The sequence below is a fragment of the Lissotriton helveticus genome, chromosome 2_1 (assembly GCF_964261635.1).
Source record: "Lissotriton helveticus chromosome 2_1, aLisHel1.1, whole genome shotgun sequence".
NCBI classification, from domain to species: Eukaryota; Metazoa; Chordata; class Amphibia; order Caudata; family Salamandridae; genus Lissotriton; species Lissotriton helveticus.
Genome location: NC_136059.1, coordinates 362,406,251 through 362,427,593, shown reverse-complemented (window position 1 = coordinate 362,427,593; position 21,343 = coordinate 362,406,251). Strand labels below are relative to the sequence as shown.

General features: G+C 46.1%; 1 protein-coding gene across 1 annotated transcript in view; it reads right to left on the bottom strand.

Annotated features, from left to right (window-relative positions):
• Positions 1 to 21,343, bottom strand: part of WDR70 (WD repeat domain 70) — a 1,775,496-nt gene that overhangs the window by 817,127 nt on the left and 937,026 nt on the right. The window contains exon 9 of the mRNA XM_078674977.1: positions 12,302 to 12,476. Within this exon, the coding sequence (XP_078531103.1) occupies positions 12,302 to 12,476 (175 nt within the window). The remainder of the gene's footprint in view (positions 1 to 12,301; positions 12,477 to 21,343) is intronic.

Sequence of the window (21,343 nt, the reverse complement as noted above, 5' to 3'; positions counted from 1 at the left end):
CGACAGACCCCCTCCTTGTTGGAATGGAACCTGTACCGCCCCCCCATCCCTAGCGCCTTGAGACCCTTACGGGTGAGTAGTCGCGCATTAACAAATCCCTGATTGATTGATTGATTGACTTTGGAACAACTCAATGTAAAATGTCAGGGTTCAAACTGTTTCTCCATGTTTATCTGAAAGGTGGAAAAATGGAGAAATGAAGATTGGCTTTTTCTTTGTTGTGCCTCAGTGTTCAAAGATATCAGCCGAGTGAGGAGGTGCATCTCATTGAGAGTCTATGGAATACTCTTGAGCTCACAGGTACGCTGAATATTTTGCGACACTGATAAATTGGTTAGAGGATAACATTTCCTTCTTATTATCTCAAGAACGTTTTCTCGATGGAGAAGTTTTAAAAATCTCTTTATCATTCCATAGGGCTCTGCTTATCTGCACAAAATAGCTGAAAAAACGATCACTGTCATCGAAGTTGATATTATGTTCATCTTTTTTCTCTTTTAAATCCATCTTCCCCCTATCCTTTTCGGGAGAAGCAGATGTAGTGGAACCCAATATATAATACTGCTTATTCACAGGTCAAAGAGGATAAAAGGGTCTGATCCAGGTTTTTTCCAATGGTACAACTGAGAATGGAGAATGTATGATGGAATACAGCAACTTTGGGACAAAGGCCATCATTAGTCTTACTTGAGATAATATTCTGTCGTTGTGACGAATTTCCAGATTGAAGAAAGCCAGCTTGACTAAATCAGGTCGACAAAATTTCACTAAGGAGAAATGTCACAATGCCAATATACCTTTCCATATAAATGGATTGTATTTGTAGAAATAGAAATACTAGTCCCGGGACTGAATACTGGGTCAAAAGATAAACATTACTATAATTCCTAATCGTACAGGAATCATAACAATGAAAGTTTTTAAGAGAAAGAAAGGGGGCCACTGTAGTCTTTATGTCTACTATGACCCACAACATAGAATTTGGCGTCTGACCGGGGGCCAAGGCAAGGTTTGGTTCATGCCCCCAACAAGGTATCCCTGAAGGCCTGTTTAAAAGATAAGAGAGGCTCAGTGGATGATTGCCCTGGCTGAAGGACTTCCAGAAAAACATTGGTCTTGACCTCCAATGTGGGAAGCCAGAGATCAAGGACTTTGACCTCCCTGTACATCACAATACCGTAAGAAGCACTCTCCTCAGTGGCAGACTAGGGGGTGAGATGAGCCTTGACTCAGAGGAGGTATCAAGGCCACTAGCCTCTTGCAGGTCATCATACCAATTCTCCTCATGAGATGGCTGGCTAATATCATCACCCACACAACAGTTATTGTCCAAATCCATACAGGAAAGAGAATGCAGAGTATGCGTTCGTCTTTATGGCTGCAGATTAAGTGGAGGAAGTGGGCCTGTACAGTGGCTGAACATGGCTTCGGTCGAGTCCAAACCGGTACAACTCTGAGTCGTGACTGGAGCCAAAGGCTGCACCATTGTAGGCTCAGAGGGTTCAGATGGCGTGGAAGGTGAACTCACCGACAAGAATCTAGGTGTAGAATCTCTAGGCTCTGTGGGGCTCACAGGCACACCAGAGGAAGTCAGCAAGGATCCAAAGTGTCTGAGCATGGTCTCGCAGAACTCTACGATCAGTTTAGGATTGCCAGGTGGCCCTGGAAACTCAGGTTGTGCCAAAATAATTTGCAGAAGTTGAATGAATTTGTCAGGGAGATTGAGAATTATGCTGCTGCCACCATGCCTTCTCAGGGGAGTGTGAGTGGCGGGGAAGGATTTCTTGCATTTTTGTTAGACTTTCCCAACAATTTTTATTGAAAAGATGACCGACTTCTGGAACGACTCCTGTGCCTTCTAGATAATGAACGGACCAGGCCCGAACGTTCGACTTGGTTGCAGAGTCTTGAGGAGCTTGGCGATGTATTGCTTCACAGTCTACTTTGGTCTTCAGGTTCATCGACGTACAGTCACTGCAGACCTTAGGGTCATGGCTCAACCCCAGGCACCGCAGACAAATATGATGAGGATCTGTCACAGACATATACTAAAAAAAATTTAAAGGTGTCTGGGCAGTATACAGCGCCCCCAACCAAGTACTAATGAATTATTCAAAATTAAAGACCAATATCAAACAATATTGCTCAAATAAACATGAGCTCAGGGAGGGTATTTCCACCACAAAACACCTCAACTGTATAAAGTCCAAACATAACAAATAATCCCAGAGTCAAAAGTACAAAGAACTGTTAGATTTTCTTTTGATTTATACACAGGATATGTAGGATCATGTACGCAGTCCACAAATTGATCACAGCTCTAGCCGACAGCATGTGTTTTGTCATAGTATACATTTTCTAATCCACTTTCTCAGGGCAGTTCCTATTCTCAAAAATTAAGGTATCACATCTTGAAACCAAAAAACACACCCACAGTCATAAATTAAAGTGTTCAAATTTCATTCACCACTAAGGTATGTACCAAATAACAAAGGGAGAGTATTCCACATTTGTCCACACTGAGGAAGTCGATAGAAAATGTATCCAATTTAACCAATTTACTGGACTGCTCTGGGATTATTTGTTTTGTCACAGATATTTTTTTGCAGCAGTCGTTACAGGGAGAAAAACCTGTCGTTTTGGGAAGTGCCAAGTCGCTGCATACTGAAAAATAATTTTGAGCGAAGTAAGGTCTCAAAGGGATGTGAAGAAGCTCCAGATTCACATCTGGTGGTGCAGAAAGAAAGGAACTGGCGTCAGCAGCATGGGAGTGGCACTTATATAGGCTCCGAAACATCATTTACAGAGCGGATCAGGGACACTGTAAGCAGCACAGTGCCACTACCAGCTCTCAGAGGTACTGCTGCAAAGTTTCCAGATTCAGTCTGATGCCCGAGTGTTGCAAAGTCATCCAGTGCCCTGGGCCCCCCCCAACTTTTTGGTGACTGATACTGGTGGTAACTGGTTTTGACTGACCCTGGGCTCTGCCTAACCAGGCCCAGGGCCAGTGCTAAGTTGAAAGAGACATTAAAAATACAGTTAAAACACCTAACATACACTAGGGTACACTATGGTATGGTGGGGTACCCTCTGTAATTGGCATAACCTACCCCATAAGCTACTTGTAAATAATAGGGCAGAGGGTTGAAACTACCTAGAAGTCCCCAGTACCCGGGGGCATGGCAGTTTAGAGGCCAGCAGCTTTTTCTGCACTTGCATGTGTGCACTGCTGAAGCCTGAGGTCAGTTTAAAAACAGCCCCCGGGGGATGTCCTTGGGGTACAGGGCCCTGCAGTATATGTGTCACTTGACAAATAAAAATTGTTTAAAAAAAACAGCGCTGGGTGCCAGGACTGATTTTAAAAAGGAAATTGTGTTCAAACTCGACTTTGGTGGTAGGGGCACTTAAAAATAGAAACCCTTTAGCATATTAGGGAGCTCCAGGGTCTCCCCTGGGTATTCAACACAAAGAATAGCTGGTGGTCTAATAAGATAAAACACTACAGAGACTTAAAATGAACAGTCAAATCAAATCATTCGTCACACTTAAGGACCAAAGTCGCTACAAGTATTGACACGAAAGTGACTCTATGACAGAAGAAGACCCTGAGGAGGGGAGAAAACAGCAAGGATTTCCATCAACTGCCCTTCGTGGCCAGTGTCATCATTTGGAACTCCCGGAGTGCCCCTGTCACCTCAGTTCCTCTGGCAACAAACCAACAACTCGTGGGCTGGGCACAAGGAGAGACCAGTGAAGTAAACAATTGAGCTAATCAATTGATGGGTGCAGTCCAAGAAATGAACAATAAGGGAAAGTGATGTTAAAAAAGTATCAACAGAAAACAAAAAACGTTATTAGTGATTGCCGGTGAACTTGATTAAAAATAGCAACTCGGCAATAAACAAATCTGCCGGATGTTGTGGTCTACTAGTTTCAGCCGTCCTGGGTCATAGTACCCCGGCTTTCTTCAGGACCTCTAAGTATAAGCTACTGCATACAATTAGATTTGACCAACAAGGGTCCAAAAAGTGCATAAAAAAGAAGAGCATAAAGTTATCACAATTCAATTTAGTTGTGAGCTTGTACAATACCTCTACACAGGACAGATGGTTATTCAAACCTACCCCGTCTGAGGTATCAAGCCTCACCTCACCTGGCTCAGACTCAGGTTTAGGGAAGCACCGCCCTCTCCGTCGGTACCTCAGGAAGATTACTGAGGCTGTCACTTATTGTTCATTTCTTGCACTGCACCCATCAATTGATTTGCTCAATTGTTTACTTCACTGGTCTCTCCTTGTGCCCAGCCCACGAGTTGTTGGTTTGTTGCCAGAGGAACTGAGGTGACAGGGGCACTCCGGGAGTTCCAAATGATGACACTGGCCACGAAGGGCAGTTGATGAAAATCCTTGCTGTTTTCTCCCCTCCTCAGGGTCTTCTTCTGTCATAGAGTCACTTTCGTGTCAATACTTGTAGCGACTTTGGTCCTTAAGTGTGACGAATGATTTGATTTGACTGTTCATTTTAAGTCTCTGTAGTGTTTTATCTTATTAGACCACCAGCTATTCTTTGAGTTGAATATATTCGGATTTGGGGATTATATCTGGGTAGGTCTCTAAACATTCCCTTTGACCCTTACTCCTCTTTGGGGGTTGTTTTGTTGGAATTCTCCCCTAGGTATCCCAGGGGTAAGGGGTCAGTTATCTATAAGGTACACCCTTAAAAAATGAGTTGTTCGATGCCTGGATATAGTGACATTTCACATTTCACTCCCCACATTGTAGTAAAGTGCTGCTCAAAATAGACACTTTGATGCTAGGAGCACAGTAAAAGGAGAATTTGCAATGTTTCCACAGATTCAGAACCCCTAAAGTCTCCCCTAGTTGCACTTGGGGTGGGGTTCTTGTAGATATAAGGCAAGTACTTATAAAATATGTTTTGTAAGTCCTGGTGCTGGAAAAATGGCCCAAGTCATTTTTCCCATTGCAAATCCCTTGTTACATAGGTTAACATTGTAGGAAGTTATTGATTAATAACTATTGATAGGAGAGTACTAGACTGACCATTCAAAGACTTTCTAGAATGGTAGTAGTAAATCCAACAATATCATATTGTTGAATTTCTCCTAAAGTGTAGATACAAGAAGTTATAAGACTTTCTTGTTTGTAAGTCCAAATTCAGCCTCCCAGTGGTCTGCCCTGATTAGTCAGAGTTAAATGGATTAGCCAGGCTGCTTTGAAGAGGTGATAAAGAGCCCCTGGGGTTACGAGCTCTGCTAGGAGGGCAGTGTGCTGGTCCATAGGAATGCCAGGCCAGGGGGTGGAATCGTAAACCATGCTCTTCAAAGGCAGAGGGGAGGCCTAGGTGTCACTTACACTTTTACACTTTTGACCTAGAGTCAGGGCTAGGCTTAAAAAAAGTATGTGCATATGGTAGTGGGAGAGTCTATGGAAATAAGCCATCCATGGGGGTGTGCTTAGTCAGGTCTTGACTCTCTGCTGAAAAATAAGCCATTATGGATTTGGAAGATTTGATGCACTCTGGGACAAAATAATGCCACATTCTACAGGATTTGGTCATCGCCTTGAGGAGTTACCCTGCTCTCATTGGTCAGGAGTGAACTGCTGCCTGACCAGAACATTTTGAATAAGTATGTGAGAGGGGCAGAGCCCTCCAGATCTGCTGTTTGAAACTTACTGAAGCAAGAAGTGCCCTGCTGAGAAGTTTTGCTGTGCAAAGATTTCTAAGGCCTGACCTCTGAAGGCTGCACCAACTGAAATTGCAGCCCTGTGGATTACCTTGCTGCAAAAGGACTAAAGGGTGGACTCCCTGCAAGCTACAGGTTAACAGAGCTCACTTGGACATCCCCACAAAGAATTCCCAGCCTGGAGTACCAGTGGATTTGTAAGGGTTTTGTTCAAGTGGATTGCGGAATTGAAGTTTCACACTCTCATGGACCCTCTTGGAGATTCCAGAACCTTGGATTGTGTGTTGGATACTTTGGGACCCGCAAGCAGAACTTCAGGAAGGAGTTCTGACTGGACCCCGCCTGCTGGGGAAGGCGGCACATTTGGTGAGATTCTCCAGAACAATTTCTAAAGGTGTCCCTTTCGGAGAAAACAAAATGAATAAAAGGGGCTCTGTTGGTTTCTAAGCACTAGAAAGGGATTCATCTTTAAAAATTCAAATCTCTGGTCCCCTACAGTGGATTGTTTTCGTTTTGGTGTCATTCAAAAGATTAAAATATTACCTATTTTTATAAATTGGTGTTGGGTTTTTATTTTGTGTTGTGTATTAATTATTTACTGAAATTGTGTTTTTAAATGCTTTACATGCCTGTCTTTGAAGTTAAGCCTGTCTGCTCGCAGCCACGTTACTAAGGGTCGAGCATAGGAAAAATGTTCTAAGACCTATGCTGGGTATGCCCAGACGTGGGTCCCGTGCTCACTAGGCCACTGGAGTTAAGCTATCCTGGCTGATGACGGCTGATAGCCAGAAACCGGTCATAGGATGTTTGATTCCGGTCCAGGGAAGACATGGCTTGGCAGTTCGGGCTGGACTGTTCCCATGAGGCACAGGGTCAAGACTGATTTGCATATGGCCATGTCTGAACTGGGTTGGCTTGGTGAGCAAAATAACGATGGATTAAACCCAGATCTGTGACTGGGGGTGAATGTTTTGCCATTGTGCAACATTCCGTCCATCATCTTGTGTGTTTTGCCAGGCATACCTTGTTTACCCTGAGAGCGAGGCCCAAGTTTTTACATGTCCTGGTAGTGAAAAACTAAAATTTGTATTTCACTGCTGCACGGCCTATATTTCCCGTAGGATAACATTGGGATCACCCTATTACATTTTATAAGTGTAATTTCCAAATGGGAAGATTTACCTGGTTCAAGTTTGGTGTCTCTATAATCCTGATTCAAAATCCAAATTTATGGAGAAGACGGATTTTAAGTTACAATTCTGAAAATGCCACTTTTAGAAAGATTACATTTTCTTGATTTACCCATTTGGTACCTATCGCCTATCTCTGATCACGTGACTGAATGTAGGTGGTAGTTGGGCTTTGTGTATTCCTCCTAGACAGCCACACCCAATGGGAGCTTAGGTGTGTCTCAATGGGCCATCTTTGGCAGGATGGGAGGGAGGAGTTGGGCACAGCCTCACTTACTTAAACTTGAATAGGTTGTGACCCAGTCGAGGCCAGTGGAGGTAAGCGCAGGGGGCAGAGAAGTGGGGTGAGCATGGGTGGTGTGTGGGGGGGAGGCGACAGATGACGGAATAGGTTTTATTTATTTAATCCATCGTCTGTCGATTTCCCCCCATCCCACCCCGCTCCTGCCCACCCCACTGCGCTTACCTGCATCGGCCGCCGCTGCTGTGCCCTGTCCACACACAAAGGACTGTACACCCCCATAGCAAATCTAGTACCAAGCTAGGAAGGGAGGACAGCTGTGCACTTCAAAGGAATGTCTCTGAAGTTTCCTCCACTTCAAAGGCACAACTGAATATAAGTACTAGACCTCCGACACCACCATCTCAGTATACTTCTGGACCTGTGGATACTCTGCCAGGAAGGAGGACTGCTGTGCTGCTAAAGGGCTACCACTTTGCTGGACTCCTGCTTTGTTGTGCTGATCTGCTGCCTTCTTCCCTTTTGCCTGGGGGGAAAAGGACTGGACCTGAATTACTAGACCTCAGAACCCAGAGTGACTTCAAAGGCTAGATGGCTGGCCTGCTAATCTGAAACCTCAGAGACATAAAATGCTTCCAACCCCTGAACCTAGACTCTGTCAACGGTGAGTCTATCGACCAAGTGGTGTCGCCTCAGTCCTGGACCGTTAAAAGTGGGCCTAAGGTGCTTGCCTGCGGAACCAACGCATCTTCTTTGCAGTGACGCATCGCTGAGCAGTACCAACGCATCACTGCTGCTGCATGCATTGGACCCATAGCAAAAGCATCCTTGACACCAGAGTTCGCATCACAAGCCTCATCAACAGGATTCTCTACGTCGATGCATCAGGACCTCGCACTGCAGCCTCACTGCATCTCAGAACAGGTGCATTGCCTCAGCTGCACAACACATTGTCAACACGGATCCACACAATGCACTGATTTTTTTTTAATGTACTTTGTTCAGTATCTACCCTGCCCCCCCCATACCCCCCAAAAAAAGAATTTAAGGTACTTTCTTCAGTGCGGCCTGAACTTGTGACTTTGTCCCTATCAGGCACAACCAGATATCCCCAATCGCAATTTGTGTTTTTTGCTATTTTTCACTATGAATTTTAAAAATCAATATCCCTGGTTCTGCTAATTGGATTTTTTTCATTTTGGTCTTGTTTTATTTATGAAATTCAGACCTTTTTGTCTAACTTAGTGTGGGATCTTTGTGTGTGGTGTTTTCACTGTTTGAAGTGATGCACAAATACTTTACACACAGCTTATAAATTAAGTCTGACTGGTCTGTGTCAAATTACCAGAGGGTTAGCACAGGTTATTTAGGATTTGCCTACCTCTTACCCGGACTAGGATTGTGGCTGCTGCTTGACCAGGGCTCATACCTCAGTCAACCAGTAACCCGATGTTCTAACCGTAAGCATCTATACTGTCTAAAGAGAACAGACAAACATAGTTCTGCCCTGCTAGAATGACCTGAGCCAAAGTAAGCATCTACTTAATCACAATAAGAGAGTCAGGCTATGTTACAAACACTCTTCTACCCCAAGAATTAGTATTTAAATAACAACAAAAGAGCGATGTAATCAAAGAATCAGAGTAGCTGATAAGGACTCAATCATACAATTTTAAAAGGTGACAATAAACCATTAAACCCAGTGAATAAGCAACACACAAAATAGTAGTACAAAGAACCCTCACTCACCACCTAGTGGTGACATGCTTCATCATGGGGTTCTCACTGGAAGGACCGAATGTCCTCCCAGTGTGCTACTACGCCTGTTTACAGCAGAGCTGGTTTATTTGTGTGTTGAGGCAGTGACAAACAAAAAAGTGTTAATTATGTGCAAGGATAAAAAATGCCAAGTTGTGACTATCAACTAATTTATTAATAGTCCAACTCGCATTGATTAAAAAAGGTGAAAAACAGGACTTTCAAGAAGGTTTTTTTATTGAAAACCTCTAGTCCTGTTAGAAGTCGGTCAACATGTTTCTACTTAGGAGCCAAAAAATCGCTCAGCATTCGTCAGGACCTTTCAGTAAGTCTTCCGGCGGTATGCACACACTAAGGCGCACCCGACCGTGAAGATATAAATGTGAAAAATACGTATTCGGGCAAAGGAAGTGAATCCAGATATGTTTTCCACGGGGAGCCGCCGGCTTGAAAGTTGCACAGCGTGAAGCAAACCCCTGCCGTGTTTGCCCATGATATGCCAAAAGTACACGATTGATAAAATGGGCCCCAGTAAATACTGAGTGTGCCCCCACGGGTAAAGCCGTGAGTAATTATAGACTGTTTTTAAATTCTTTTTTCACATTTATATATTCACGGTCGGGTGCGCCTTAGTGTGTGCATACCGCCGGAAGACTTACTGAAAGGTCCTGACGAATGCTGAGCGATTTTTTGGCTCCTAAGCAGAAACACGTTGACCGACTTCTAACAGGACTAGAGGTTTTCAATAAAAAAAAACCTTCTTGAAAGTCCTGTTTTTCACCTTTTTTAATCAATGCGAGTTGGACTCTTAATAAAATAGTTGATAGTCACAACTTGGCATTTTTATCCTTGCACATAATTAACACTTTTTGGGTTGTCACTGCCTCAACACACAAATAAACCAGCTCCGCTGTAAACAGGCGTAGTAGCACACTGGGAGGACATTCGGTCCTTCCAGTGAGAACCCCATGATGAAGCATGTCCCCACTAGGTGGTGAGTGAGGGTTCTTTTTACTACTATTTTGTGTGTTGCTTATTCCCTGGGTTTAATGGTTTATTGTCACCTTTTAAAATTGTATGATTGAGTCCTTATCAGGTACTCTGATTCTTTGATTACATCGCCAAAGTAAGCATCTTCAGCTTCAACATGGATAATTAATGGTTGAAATCTTAAAGATCCAGATGTAACAGAGCCAACCATACTTCACGCTCAGAACAAAGAAGTGGAAGTAATATCCCTGCCACTATCATATGATGGGCCAGCTCAGCTTTTGCTAAAGGGAGGTGGAGCCTCTCAAACACCCGCAGGACCCATGTGATGGTAACAATTTGCCATCAGCTGTGATAATGGAGGAGAAGCTCCTTCCTCCTACACCCCCTGGGTCCCATTTGAGTGGAGTGTTTCTCCTGAGATGATGCCAGGGAGGACGGTGTGGCCCTGGTGAAGCTGATAGACTTTGTAACCTCTGGTGGGCTTTTGGTGGCACATTTAGTCTTCTTGTGTAACATCTCTGTGTGAATGGGCATGGAGTCTGAAGCAGCTTTTGAAGGTTTGGAAAACATGAGGCTTTGGTTTAGAAAGACAGAAAAGACTTCACCTGTTGTGATTAAGATTTATCTGGTTGGTTGAAACTCTTAAGGTAATGATACTTTCACCAACCTCAGAGTTACAAATACCACTTTTGTTGGGCCAGTAAGTGTGACCTTCTCATGGGAGTGGGATGTCCACGGGGTGTGGTAAGGGGCCCTGGTTGGCAGAAAGGAAGGTCAGTGGTGTGCTCCGTTTCTGAGCCCACATAGTCACCTTTTTGTTTTTTCTCAGACTGATGAAGTCCAATGTCTCATTTGAGATCTATCCACCTTTGCCCTCCAAGCAGGCCAGACAGGACAACGGACTGTTGGCAGCACACACAGCAATGGTATGAATCATATCTATGTTCCTTAACCAGTAGAGATAGTGGTTATGTGAGATAACTGCAGCAACCACCAAGTGGCAAGATGCACATCACTTTAAACACAGGTGCAAAGCAAACCACACTCGCTGAAGAAAAGCAGGAACAGAGACAAACTACAAGAAAATGTAGAGAAAAAACTGAGTTGGGATCCTGAGAAGATCCTAAAGAAGGTATTCTACCCAGTCATATAGACTTGGAAAAAGGATTTACAATGGGGAGGGTGCGCACCTGCAGAAGTCATAGTGGACATGCCTGCATATGATATACAGGCAAGAGTGTGGAACCAGGTGTGCAAGCTGTACCAAACATCTATAGAATTTCTAGTCCTGCCGCTCTGAGGCAAGAGTGCCAGATGATTGAGAATTGGAAGTTCTAAATCTAAGAATATGCTCAATTACATAATACAGAATAGCATTTGGAAGAAGTTTCTGCAATACGTCGCTCAGAGCAAGATTTCATTCGACTGGGGTCATGAGGCATCCTGCGGCCCGCTTGTCCAAAGTTGCGAACTGGTAAGGGCTGAACCTTGACAGGATAGAACAGATGACCGTAGGATCTGAGACTTACCTGGGGTTGGTTCAGTATTAGAGTAAGCAGTCATTACCTGATGCCTTAAAGAGACTTCCTGTGACCCTGGTATGCAATGCAGGTGTCTTACTGGGGCCCGTGTTCAAAAGTGTGCTTAAGCAGCATCAGAGGTCTGTACATGTTTGTTAGCTTTGGTGCACGCCTAAAACCTGCCAAGGTGAGACTGTGGATCTTTGTCATGCTTCACTCTGATTGATGAGGAACCTCCTACTATGCATTAATATAACAGCAGGACCGCTGCGGTCAGTTTCTCAATTTAAATATTCAACACCAATCTAATGGAATCTGCATGTCTTACCTGTAATCATCAGTGTCAAAATCTAGTTTGTCATAATGGGATTCAGACTGTTGATGAAACTGGGTCCATGGCATACATGTATTCTTGCTCGGTATGGCGGTAGCAAACAAGCCTCTAAGTGTGGGCCTGGCCAGATCAAAGATATATCACCTGAGCCTGGTATGGAGTGCATTGGTAAGACCAGCACCAGAAGGAAGTCTGAAACCTTTTCCTCTCTTACCCAAGACACGTGCTAAATCTCACACTGTTCCCATCGCAATGCAAAGCAAACTTCTTGCATCTAGAGATTCCGCAAAAAAACATTATCATAAAAAGGCATTGTGCCAGGAAAAGTACACTCCGTAAAGCACATTATTGTTTTTATCTACAAATATATAGGTGATAATTGTTGATTTTAGTACTCGGAAAGAATGTAGGATCAGCAGAACCAGCCTTAGAGATAAATACCATAATTTCTTCCACCCAATTCAAAGATTACGTTTAACAAAAACAAAATGAGTGATGTACACATAACATTTTGAGTTGTATTGTATTTAATATGTACCCATTTTTATTAGTTCAACTTACATTAATATTTCGATCCCAGATCTGGATCGTTCCATCCTGACACCCAGCTGCAATCAGTCTGCCATCTCTGCTGTAGGTGCAAGCTGTCGGGATCACTCGTTTCCCCTGCATCGATCGTGGCTTAAAGACATTGGTGTGGCTCTTTTCACTGTTTACGTCCCACGTCCTCACAGTACTGTGGAAAAAAAACCTGCTGTTATGTTCATATAATAAAATACATGTGTGACTTAGATCAAGGCAATCATTGTAAGGCCTTTGTTAAACAATCTTCTGGAGAGTATTCGTCTGTTCAACACTGCTGTCCCAAGCCCGCCCTTGGTTACTACTGCACTGCTCGATGGATGACAAGATTTTATTCTGCCTTTTGACTTTTCAAGGGGTGGTGTGATCAAGAAGTCGAGATTACTACAGGCGGTGACAAAGATTTACAATTACTCTATGGTACAAAAAGTATATGCATTTATTTGCAACAGCATAAAGTGGAGCAGTAAAATTGAACAAAACACAGAAGATCCAATCCAGGTATGACCTGAGGCTAGGATATAACCTTTTGCAGCATTTATGATGGAAAGAGCTATAGTTCACAATAATACAGAGGTCTATAGCAGTGTTTTTGTAGTTCTCAGCTGTCGCCGCACACCTTTTGGACTTTGTCCTTTCTAAAGGATTTTTTTACAGTTGCCTGTCAAACAAAACGTAGCAGACAGAATGCAACAAGTGTATGGAGTATGCTATCTGTTTCGCCCTTTTCTCCTGTTTCTCTGGGGCGCTGGATGCAGCAGGAGGCAGCTCACTAGGTTTCAGCCCAAAAAGGAGACACTGTCGAAACTGTCACAAAGCACAAAAATGTATTCAACATTGAAACCCTGCTAGCCAAAAAGTACTACCAACGTAAAAGGTGTTGGTTTTAGAGGGCATAAGCACTGTCCTGAAGTCAAAATACCGCGGTATGATCAACAGGGTCACCACCAGGAACCAGCTGATTGGTGATTTGGGTTGGTATTGAGCACAGATCACAGAGAGGCCAGTCACAGCTCCAACCGATCTTCAAAGGCCATGTTCAACCAGAGGGACCAATATCACTGGAAAGGCCAGCATACAAAGAAAGGATCCTTGGGGTATCAAGCGTAGGGGTCTGTATATCTCAAATGATTAGTCACAGTTCAAATGTTTGGTTCACAGTGGCACCAATGGGACCAGGAGCTAACACTGGTTTGAAATAGGAACTTGGGAACTGGGACTTTGGGTCGCTACTGTTTGGCCTACATCATTAGGAAAATGTCTCCCTTTCCTTAAACCTCAGTTCTAAACCTGCAGTTTATGTTTGCCAATCATCTAGATTGTTCACTTCAGATTACAGAATGATCATCTCCATGTTTTCTACTTCTGCGTGTTTTGAGGAAAATATTTATGCCAGTCAGAGATATGATGAATTTACTGCACCGAGTTTTGGTCTCTTGATCTCTCTGGCCTACAATGGTTACCAAATGAAAGACAAATCAAATTTAAAGCATGAAGCTATCGATGGGATGACCAAGGCTTATATTAAATATCTGATCAAGGTTCATGTTCCGATGCGGAATTTGTGCTGAGCTGCAGCCTGTCTACTGACTCCTCCAAGGATTTGTAATTTCAACCCAGGAGGACAACCATCCTCCTACATGGCTTGCTTTTTGTGGAACTCTCTCCTTCCTCATTGGAGCCCTACCAGTAATCATCTGGTTTTCATAAAACGTTCAAAACTCATTTCTTTGTTGCTTAACTAAATTTAGGAATAGAAGTTTTACTGCCAGGATGTCTTGTTGGTAATTACGTATTCCATAAAAATAGTTAACATATCTTTTATAGTTGAACAAAAATAAGCTACGCAATTCATTGTAACGTTTCACTCCCTTTTTAGGTCGAGCTATTAAATCCCGCAGGGATTAATTAGCTCGAACCTATAGCAGGGGAACAAGCTCTCTTGAAAAGCGGATTACTCAGCGGATTTCTCACAATGCATGTTAACTATTGAAGTGTGACGCTTCTCCAGCTTGCGCTTGGCCTCGCACACCACATCAAAGGCTTCTGCTCCCCCTCACTCACACCCCATCCCCATATGCTCCTTCCCTCCCTCCCACTCGCTGGATCCCTCGCCCCCCCACCAGACTCTCAATGCTTGTGTTGGCCATCTCAACGGCTCGCTGCTTGCCCTCCTGCTGAGAAAACGCTTTCCTGCCAGCATTCAAGACATCACGCTTTCAATAACTGCGCTGACCTTGCTTCTGCTTTTAAGGTGAGCCATTTAAAACATCTCATCACGCTCCCTGTTGTGCGTTAAACAAACATTGCCGTCCTATGATAGCACCACTTTCTTGCTTCCAGTTCTATTTCTTGGTGGTGAAGTTGCCCTACTTATAACTTTCAAACCGCTGTGTGCATAGCGCTTGTGAGAGTGGCCACTGTGGAGGAGCTATCTGTGAAGCTTTTCAGCAGGAAACCTCACGGAGCGGTTCTTGCCGTGACGCGCTCTCTTTCATACAGAGATGATTGCTAGGCTGCTCTCTTCTGCATATAGTACAGTTCCTCTACCAAAGTCCAATGTAAGTAACCATTCAGCTTGCCGTTTACCTTTGTTTATCTCCCCCTTGCACACTTTTTCAGCATGCTTTTAAATGTACTCTTGTCGTGTTAGCAGCATTTCACTGTTGTTGTCGGCAACCCTCCGACCCCCTTCCATCTGCCCTCCTCTTCCCCCACACCCGCCCTCGCTTGAGTTTCATCGCAGTCAGAATCCAGGCATGTTCCTTCTTTTCTCAGCATGCACAGGTCTCCATGGTGTCGACCCTCTACCTTCCATGAGGCGCCTCTAGAGAGTTCTACATTGAAATACTAGCAAGCGCTAAGACACGAGACACGAGACACCCATCACTAGGAGCACCTGCCGTACTTCGGACAAGGATGTGGTCCAACGGCTACACTGCCGACTTTGGAGATGGGAAACCAAGGTTCGAGAATCGAGGTCGAATACATATCCTGTGATTCTGGGCAAATCAGTTATTCTCCCCGTGCCTCCCATTAACAAGCATTTGCAATGCAATAGGTCTTGCATTTACGCGAGTTTGAGCTATTAACATTGCAAATGACAATGCCTTTTATCTATGTTTTTAAAAAATTAAAACAAAAATAAAAGGCATTGTAATCTGCAATGTCAATAGCTCAAACTTGCGTAAATGCGAGACCTATTGCATTGCAAATGCGTGTTGTTTTTTAGGCCTTGATGATATAGTAACGATTACCTGATTCTATGAATACCGTGTTCCAGACTGTAGCGTGAATATACTGCGTACCATATGGAAAACCAACACGTGCCATTAATTCTTTCCTACATTTGTTCTTTTTTTTTTGTCAAATCTGTTTTTATTGTTTTAAGATTACACTTGACAGCACAAACATCACATGTAGTAGCTCACAGTCATGTACAGGTTATTCATCAATGCGTTTAACACATGGCCATGGTGTTTTACAAGCGTACAAACATTACTGTGAATGGAACAAAGGATGCTCACCCAGGAGCTAACTATGCTACTTTTCACCAGTCCTGGTGCAGTCTTTGAGGCTACTAGTGAGGACCGATGTGTCAAATTCTCAACAGTCTGTATGGTCCAATATTGACCCTGCATCTTGGGCATGCAAACAGATGGTATATATATGAAACAAGAAACAATAACGATAGCAGCAGAAACCATATACACATTTTAACTCCCTCTCCCTTTCCCTTTCCCTTATATCCCCCCCTCCCCCCCCCACCCACCCCCCGGTCGTGCTACTCAGGCCAGTCAAAAGGTATGGTTTGGCCCGTGCAGCTATGCAGCAGCCCACTAATTGAATGCCAGTAAGTGCCCAACCCCGGACAGCTCCACAGCATGTGCAGGAACCCCGCCCCCAATTCACTGCACCTAGGACAGAGCGCATCATTATGATGAAAGTACTTGTTAATCAACTAAGGCGTGAGGTAAGCTCTGTGAACAATGAAGAGCTGGATTTGGCGGAACCGCATGTTTCTGGGGATGCGCACGGGGCCTTTAAGGACCCTCTCCCATTCCTTGTCAACTAGTGGCCGCCCCAGATCCAGTTCCCATTTGCACCTGAGTGGGCCCAAAACAACAGCTGTGTGTTCCCTCAGCGGTGCCGCAAACCAGCGGACCAGGTGCCTACCTCTCGCCATTACGTGCAGATACTGCATAGTTAAATGCTGGCTAGGCTCCGCGGTCACATCTCCCCACCGGGCGGTCAATTTCGCTATCAGGGAGCGGTGTACTAAACCACCCCCCATCTCCTCCCCTGGTGGAAACCCCTCCTCTGTTACTAAGGACTCATATGTCGAGAGCTCTCCATCCCGATATAAGTCTCCGAGCGTATGAATGTCAGCCTCCCACCATTCCGTGAGCATAGAAGCCGAGCACTCCTTCGCCACCAGGCGATCCCTCCAGGGGTATAGCCGGCGCATAAGGGATGGTGTTGCGGTGAGATATAGAGCCCTTCAGAAGCACTTGTATGCCACTGCTAGGAGGAGCGGTGTTGGGCGTGCAATCGCATCAATGGGGTGAAAGATCTGGTTAAGTGCTCTAGTGAGTATGGCAGCAGTGCTGTGGCTGTATCGCCCCTACCTCTATCCGCCAGCCAAAGAGCAACCCATTGCAGCTGAGCGGCCAGGTAGTAGTGTTCAAAACAAGGAGCATCTAAAAACCAAAAGGGAGATACCCTATAAGCCAATACAGGCCAGGGTGAAAGGAATAATCAAGTAGGTCTTGATCACAAGATCTAAAATATCATTACTCTGGTGTTACCGTCTGCTATAGTACCCATATAGGAGGCAGTACACAACCATTACTTAAAAATAGGTGGTAAAGCAATATTAAAAACACACATGAAAGTACCTTGTGGTCTGAAATCTACACAAAGTCACAGAATACGTCGGGGGAGAACCAGTACCATATATTTATCCAAAGAAAACAATTATACATTTAAAAACATCAAGTATTTATTCTTAAAAAACAAGGCATAGCCCTGTAAGTAATACAATAGTTCTGTAAGTCATACAATAGTTACACAATATACAATTCATTTGTTAAAAAATAAAAACAAGCGTCGACGCGGCGTTTCGGTGCTTGAGTGGATATGACACCTTCTTCAGGACGGTTTTTCTCTAATCCCTCAGGATTAGTCTCAATCTTGATTAAAAACAGGATTTAAGTATTTAAGTTTTTTCGAAGTCCGGAACCTGTGCCGAGGAAGGAGGACAGAGAGGCTGTTTCATCTATTTCCAGATTACTGGACCCAGTGCAAAATTTAAGAACTGGACGGTTTTGAACAAAATAAAGAGAACTGCAGTATGATCCTATAACACTGCCAGACCCCACGATTGGAGGGTATTTCTGAACCCATATTAAGCTTTGTCCATCTGAAGTAGTTCGTAACCACAGACACGGTGGTCACCTCTGGCACAACTTCCTTTGTTTCATTGAAAACCTTAAATACAGGGGGATGTCCCAAAGAGTAATAACAGACATCCGACTACAGCGCAAATTATTAGTCAGCTTGGTCCTTCCTGCTTTTAATCAAGATTGAGACTAATCCTCAGGGATTAGAAAAAAAACGTCCTGAAGAAGGTGTCATATCCACTCAAGTACCGAAACGCCGCGTCGACTCTTGTTTTTTTTTTTTTAACAAATGAATTGTATATTGTGTAACTATTGTATGACTTACAGACCTATTGTATTACTTACAGGGCTATGCCTTGTTTTTTAAGAATAAATAGATATCCTGTTGCATATCCTGCCCAGAGACGACACAATTCCGAAGAAATAGCAACGCAACGTTTCGCTCTTACTCACCGTTTGGCCCGGAGACATCGGCGTGCTGCGGTTCCGAAGTTGTGCCCCCCGAAGGGACCTGGGCCTTCGTGGTGTTGAGACCGGGGCCTCGCCTATCGGATCCGGCCTGGCGTTGTGGTGACCGTTGGCCCCGGCCGAGAGACTGCGCCACTGGTGAGAGCCGTTGTGAGAACATCCCGGTGACCCTGATCCGGGCCCGCCTTGACGGCCGTGAGGCTGGTGCGGGGCGCGGTGCTCCGTGGACTGATCGTGTGAAGGGGTCCCCCCGCCGCTGCTCCGTCCATCGACCCTGGACCCTCGTCCTCGGACTCTGTTTGAGAGGAGCGCCAGCGATACTGCAGACGGCCCCCCGCCTTGGGCGAATCTCCTTTTTTCACCGAGGCCGCCATTGCTGGGACCCCCCGGAAATCTGTAAAGGCCCGCATTTGTGAACTGTTCCGAGAATCGCGGAGGGTGGTGAGGAAGCTGAATTCACAAAATGGCTGCCGACGACCTGTGCTGTGGGTCTCCTCGTGATGACAGACTTGGGCTGCTGGACTGCGCGGGGGCCGGGACGTGTGTGCGTGAGCCTACGATTGGAGACGTTCTTGATGCCTTAAGATCCTTACGCGCGGCCCTGGCCCCCGGTGCTACGGGAGACTCGATTCGTTCCACCGCCATCTTGGATGAACGCTCCTTCATGGTCTCCTCTTGTCTCAGTGATGCCACTGCCTCGCCTCGCAAGCAGCAGCCAGGCCTCCCCGATCTGTCAGCTTCGCCAGCGCCAGCCTGTGCCTAGAGGTGCCTCAGATAAAGTCCCGCAACATATTTTTAAGTATGTTTCATAAGGGGTCCGGAATAAATACTGGCAAATTGACAAAGTAGTACAAGAGGTGGGGAAGCATGACCATTTTGGCAAGCGCCACTCTACCCGTGGTCGTCAGTGGGAGCGTGTTCCAGAAGCGTACCTGCGACCTAAGCGCCGCGACCGCCCTCCACAGGTTCCCATCAAATAAGTCAGTCGGGTGGCGGTAAATCTGTATCCCCAGGTACTGGAAGGTATCTTCTTTCCACTGGACCAGTGTTCCCCAGAGGCAGTATCCCGGGTCCACATTCCCTGTACTAAAAGCGTAAAGGCAGGACTTACCCGCATTTACTCTGAGCCCTGAGGTACTGGCAAAGGCGTATAGCAGCTGGGCCAGTTGCTCAGGTATGTGCTGCACGTGCCTGAACAAACACCAGCAGGTCGTCAGCGTAGAGTGACACCTGATGGACTGCGTCTCCCATTAGTATACCGTCGCCGAGAGTCACCCGTATAGCTACAGCTAGGGGCTCAATTGCCAGTGCGAACAGCAACAGGGACATGGGGCACCCCTGTCGGGAGGAACCCCATGTCCAGCCCAAAGCGCAGCAGCACCGCCGACAGGTAGCCCCATTCCAGGAAATCAAACGCTTTCTCCAGGTCCAAGATGAGGCACCCCGCCCTGGGCCACTCCTGTGCAGCCTCAGCTGCCACCCTGAAATACCTCCTGAGGTTCAACGAAGTGGACCTCGCAGGGACAAACCCATTCTGATCAGCATGGACTAAGTGCGGGACCACCGGCGCCAACCGTTCCGCCAGCACCTTTGCAAAGATCTTATAATCCATGTTGAGCATTGCCAGGGGTCTATATGAGCCTAGTGCAATGGGGTCCCTGTCGGGCTTGGGCAGGGAGACCAGAAATGCCTCCAACGTGGAAGGGGGAAATGATCCTTCTTCCACCGCTGCATTGTAGAACCTATGAAGTAGTGGCACCAGGGATTCATGGTAAGCCTTATAGTACTCGGCGGGCAAGCCATCCGGCCCTGGAGTTTTCCCAGAGGCCATTGACTGGATCGCCTCCCCAATTTCCTTTAATGAAAGAGGCACGTTAAGCGACTGCTTCTGCTCCTCGGAGGACGTGGGCATATGGACAGAGTCCAGGAACTCCTCTAGGAGGTGTCTGGGGCCAATTCCCTTGGCCCTGTATAGCTGTTTGTAGTGGTCTGTTAGGGCACGATGGATTTCGCGTTGCGTATACACCAGCGTTCCGCCCTCTGTGCGGAGTGCTCCTATCGGGGCACAATGCCCCTCCTGTCGAATCAACCAAGCCAGGAGGCGGTCCGCTCTATTTGCTTTGGCATGCGTTTTGGCCGTGTGCGCCGCGTAGTGGTGGCATCTCAACCGCTCCAAAAGCTCCGCATGTTGGGTGCGAAGGTCCCCTAGCTTGTGTGAATGTCTGCCCGCTCCCTCTCCTTCCCGCTCATAGCGCAATAGTTTAGCTTCTAGGCGCGCAAGAGAGGCTGAGAGCATCCTGCGTATGTTCCACGTGGCCCCCAAGCAATGCCCTCGGACTGCCACTTTGTGGGCGTCAGACTCCACCATTGCAGTGCTCGCTGTCCCTTCAGTGATCTCGAAAAACGCGAGAACGGCCGTGCCCAGGGACGAGCGAAACTCCGAGTCCTCTAGTGCACTAGGCTGGAGGTGCCACGTGGGCACAGGCGGACGACCCGCCTCCCAACCGATCTGTAACCACAGGGGGTTATGATCAGAGTGTGTCCTCCCCAGGTATTCTGATTGTGCAAGAAGCGGGAGCAAAGACAGGGAACCCACTATCTTGTCCAACCGGACATGCAAGTCATGAACAGCGGAATAGTAGGAATACATTCTATCAGCTGGGTATAGTATGCGCGACAGGTCCTGCAGCGCCCAGTGTGAGAGCCAGTCCTTAAGCGCCTGCGTGTTGGACGACACCGCTGCGGCGCGCAGGGGATGAAAATACCTGTCTAGCTGAACATCTAGTACCATATTAAAATCCCCCCCGAGTAACCAAGGGAGCCCGACATAGGGGTGGAGGGCCTGGGTCAGCTGAGCTAAAAAGGACGGTTGGTTGACGTTAGGGGCATACAAGGATCCCAGCAGTATTTCCTGACCATTCAACTTCCCCCGCACCAGTGTGTACCTGCCCCCACTATCCACCTTCACAGGTAAAGGGAGTGCCTGCCCGCACCCAGATCAGCATCCCCAGCGCGTGCGCCAAGAAGACAGTACCATAACTTTGCCCCCCGGACCCCCCTCCCCCCTACCAACGCCTGCGAAGCTTGTCAAGCTCTGTCTGGGTCATGTGAGTTTCCTGTAGCAGGGCAACCCCAACAGAGTGCCGCTGCA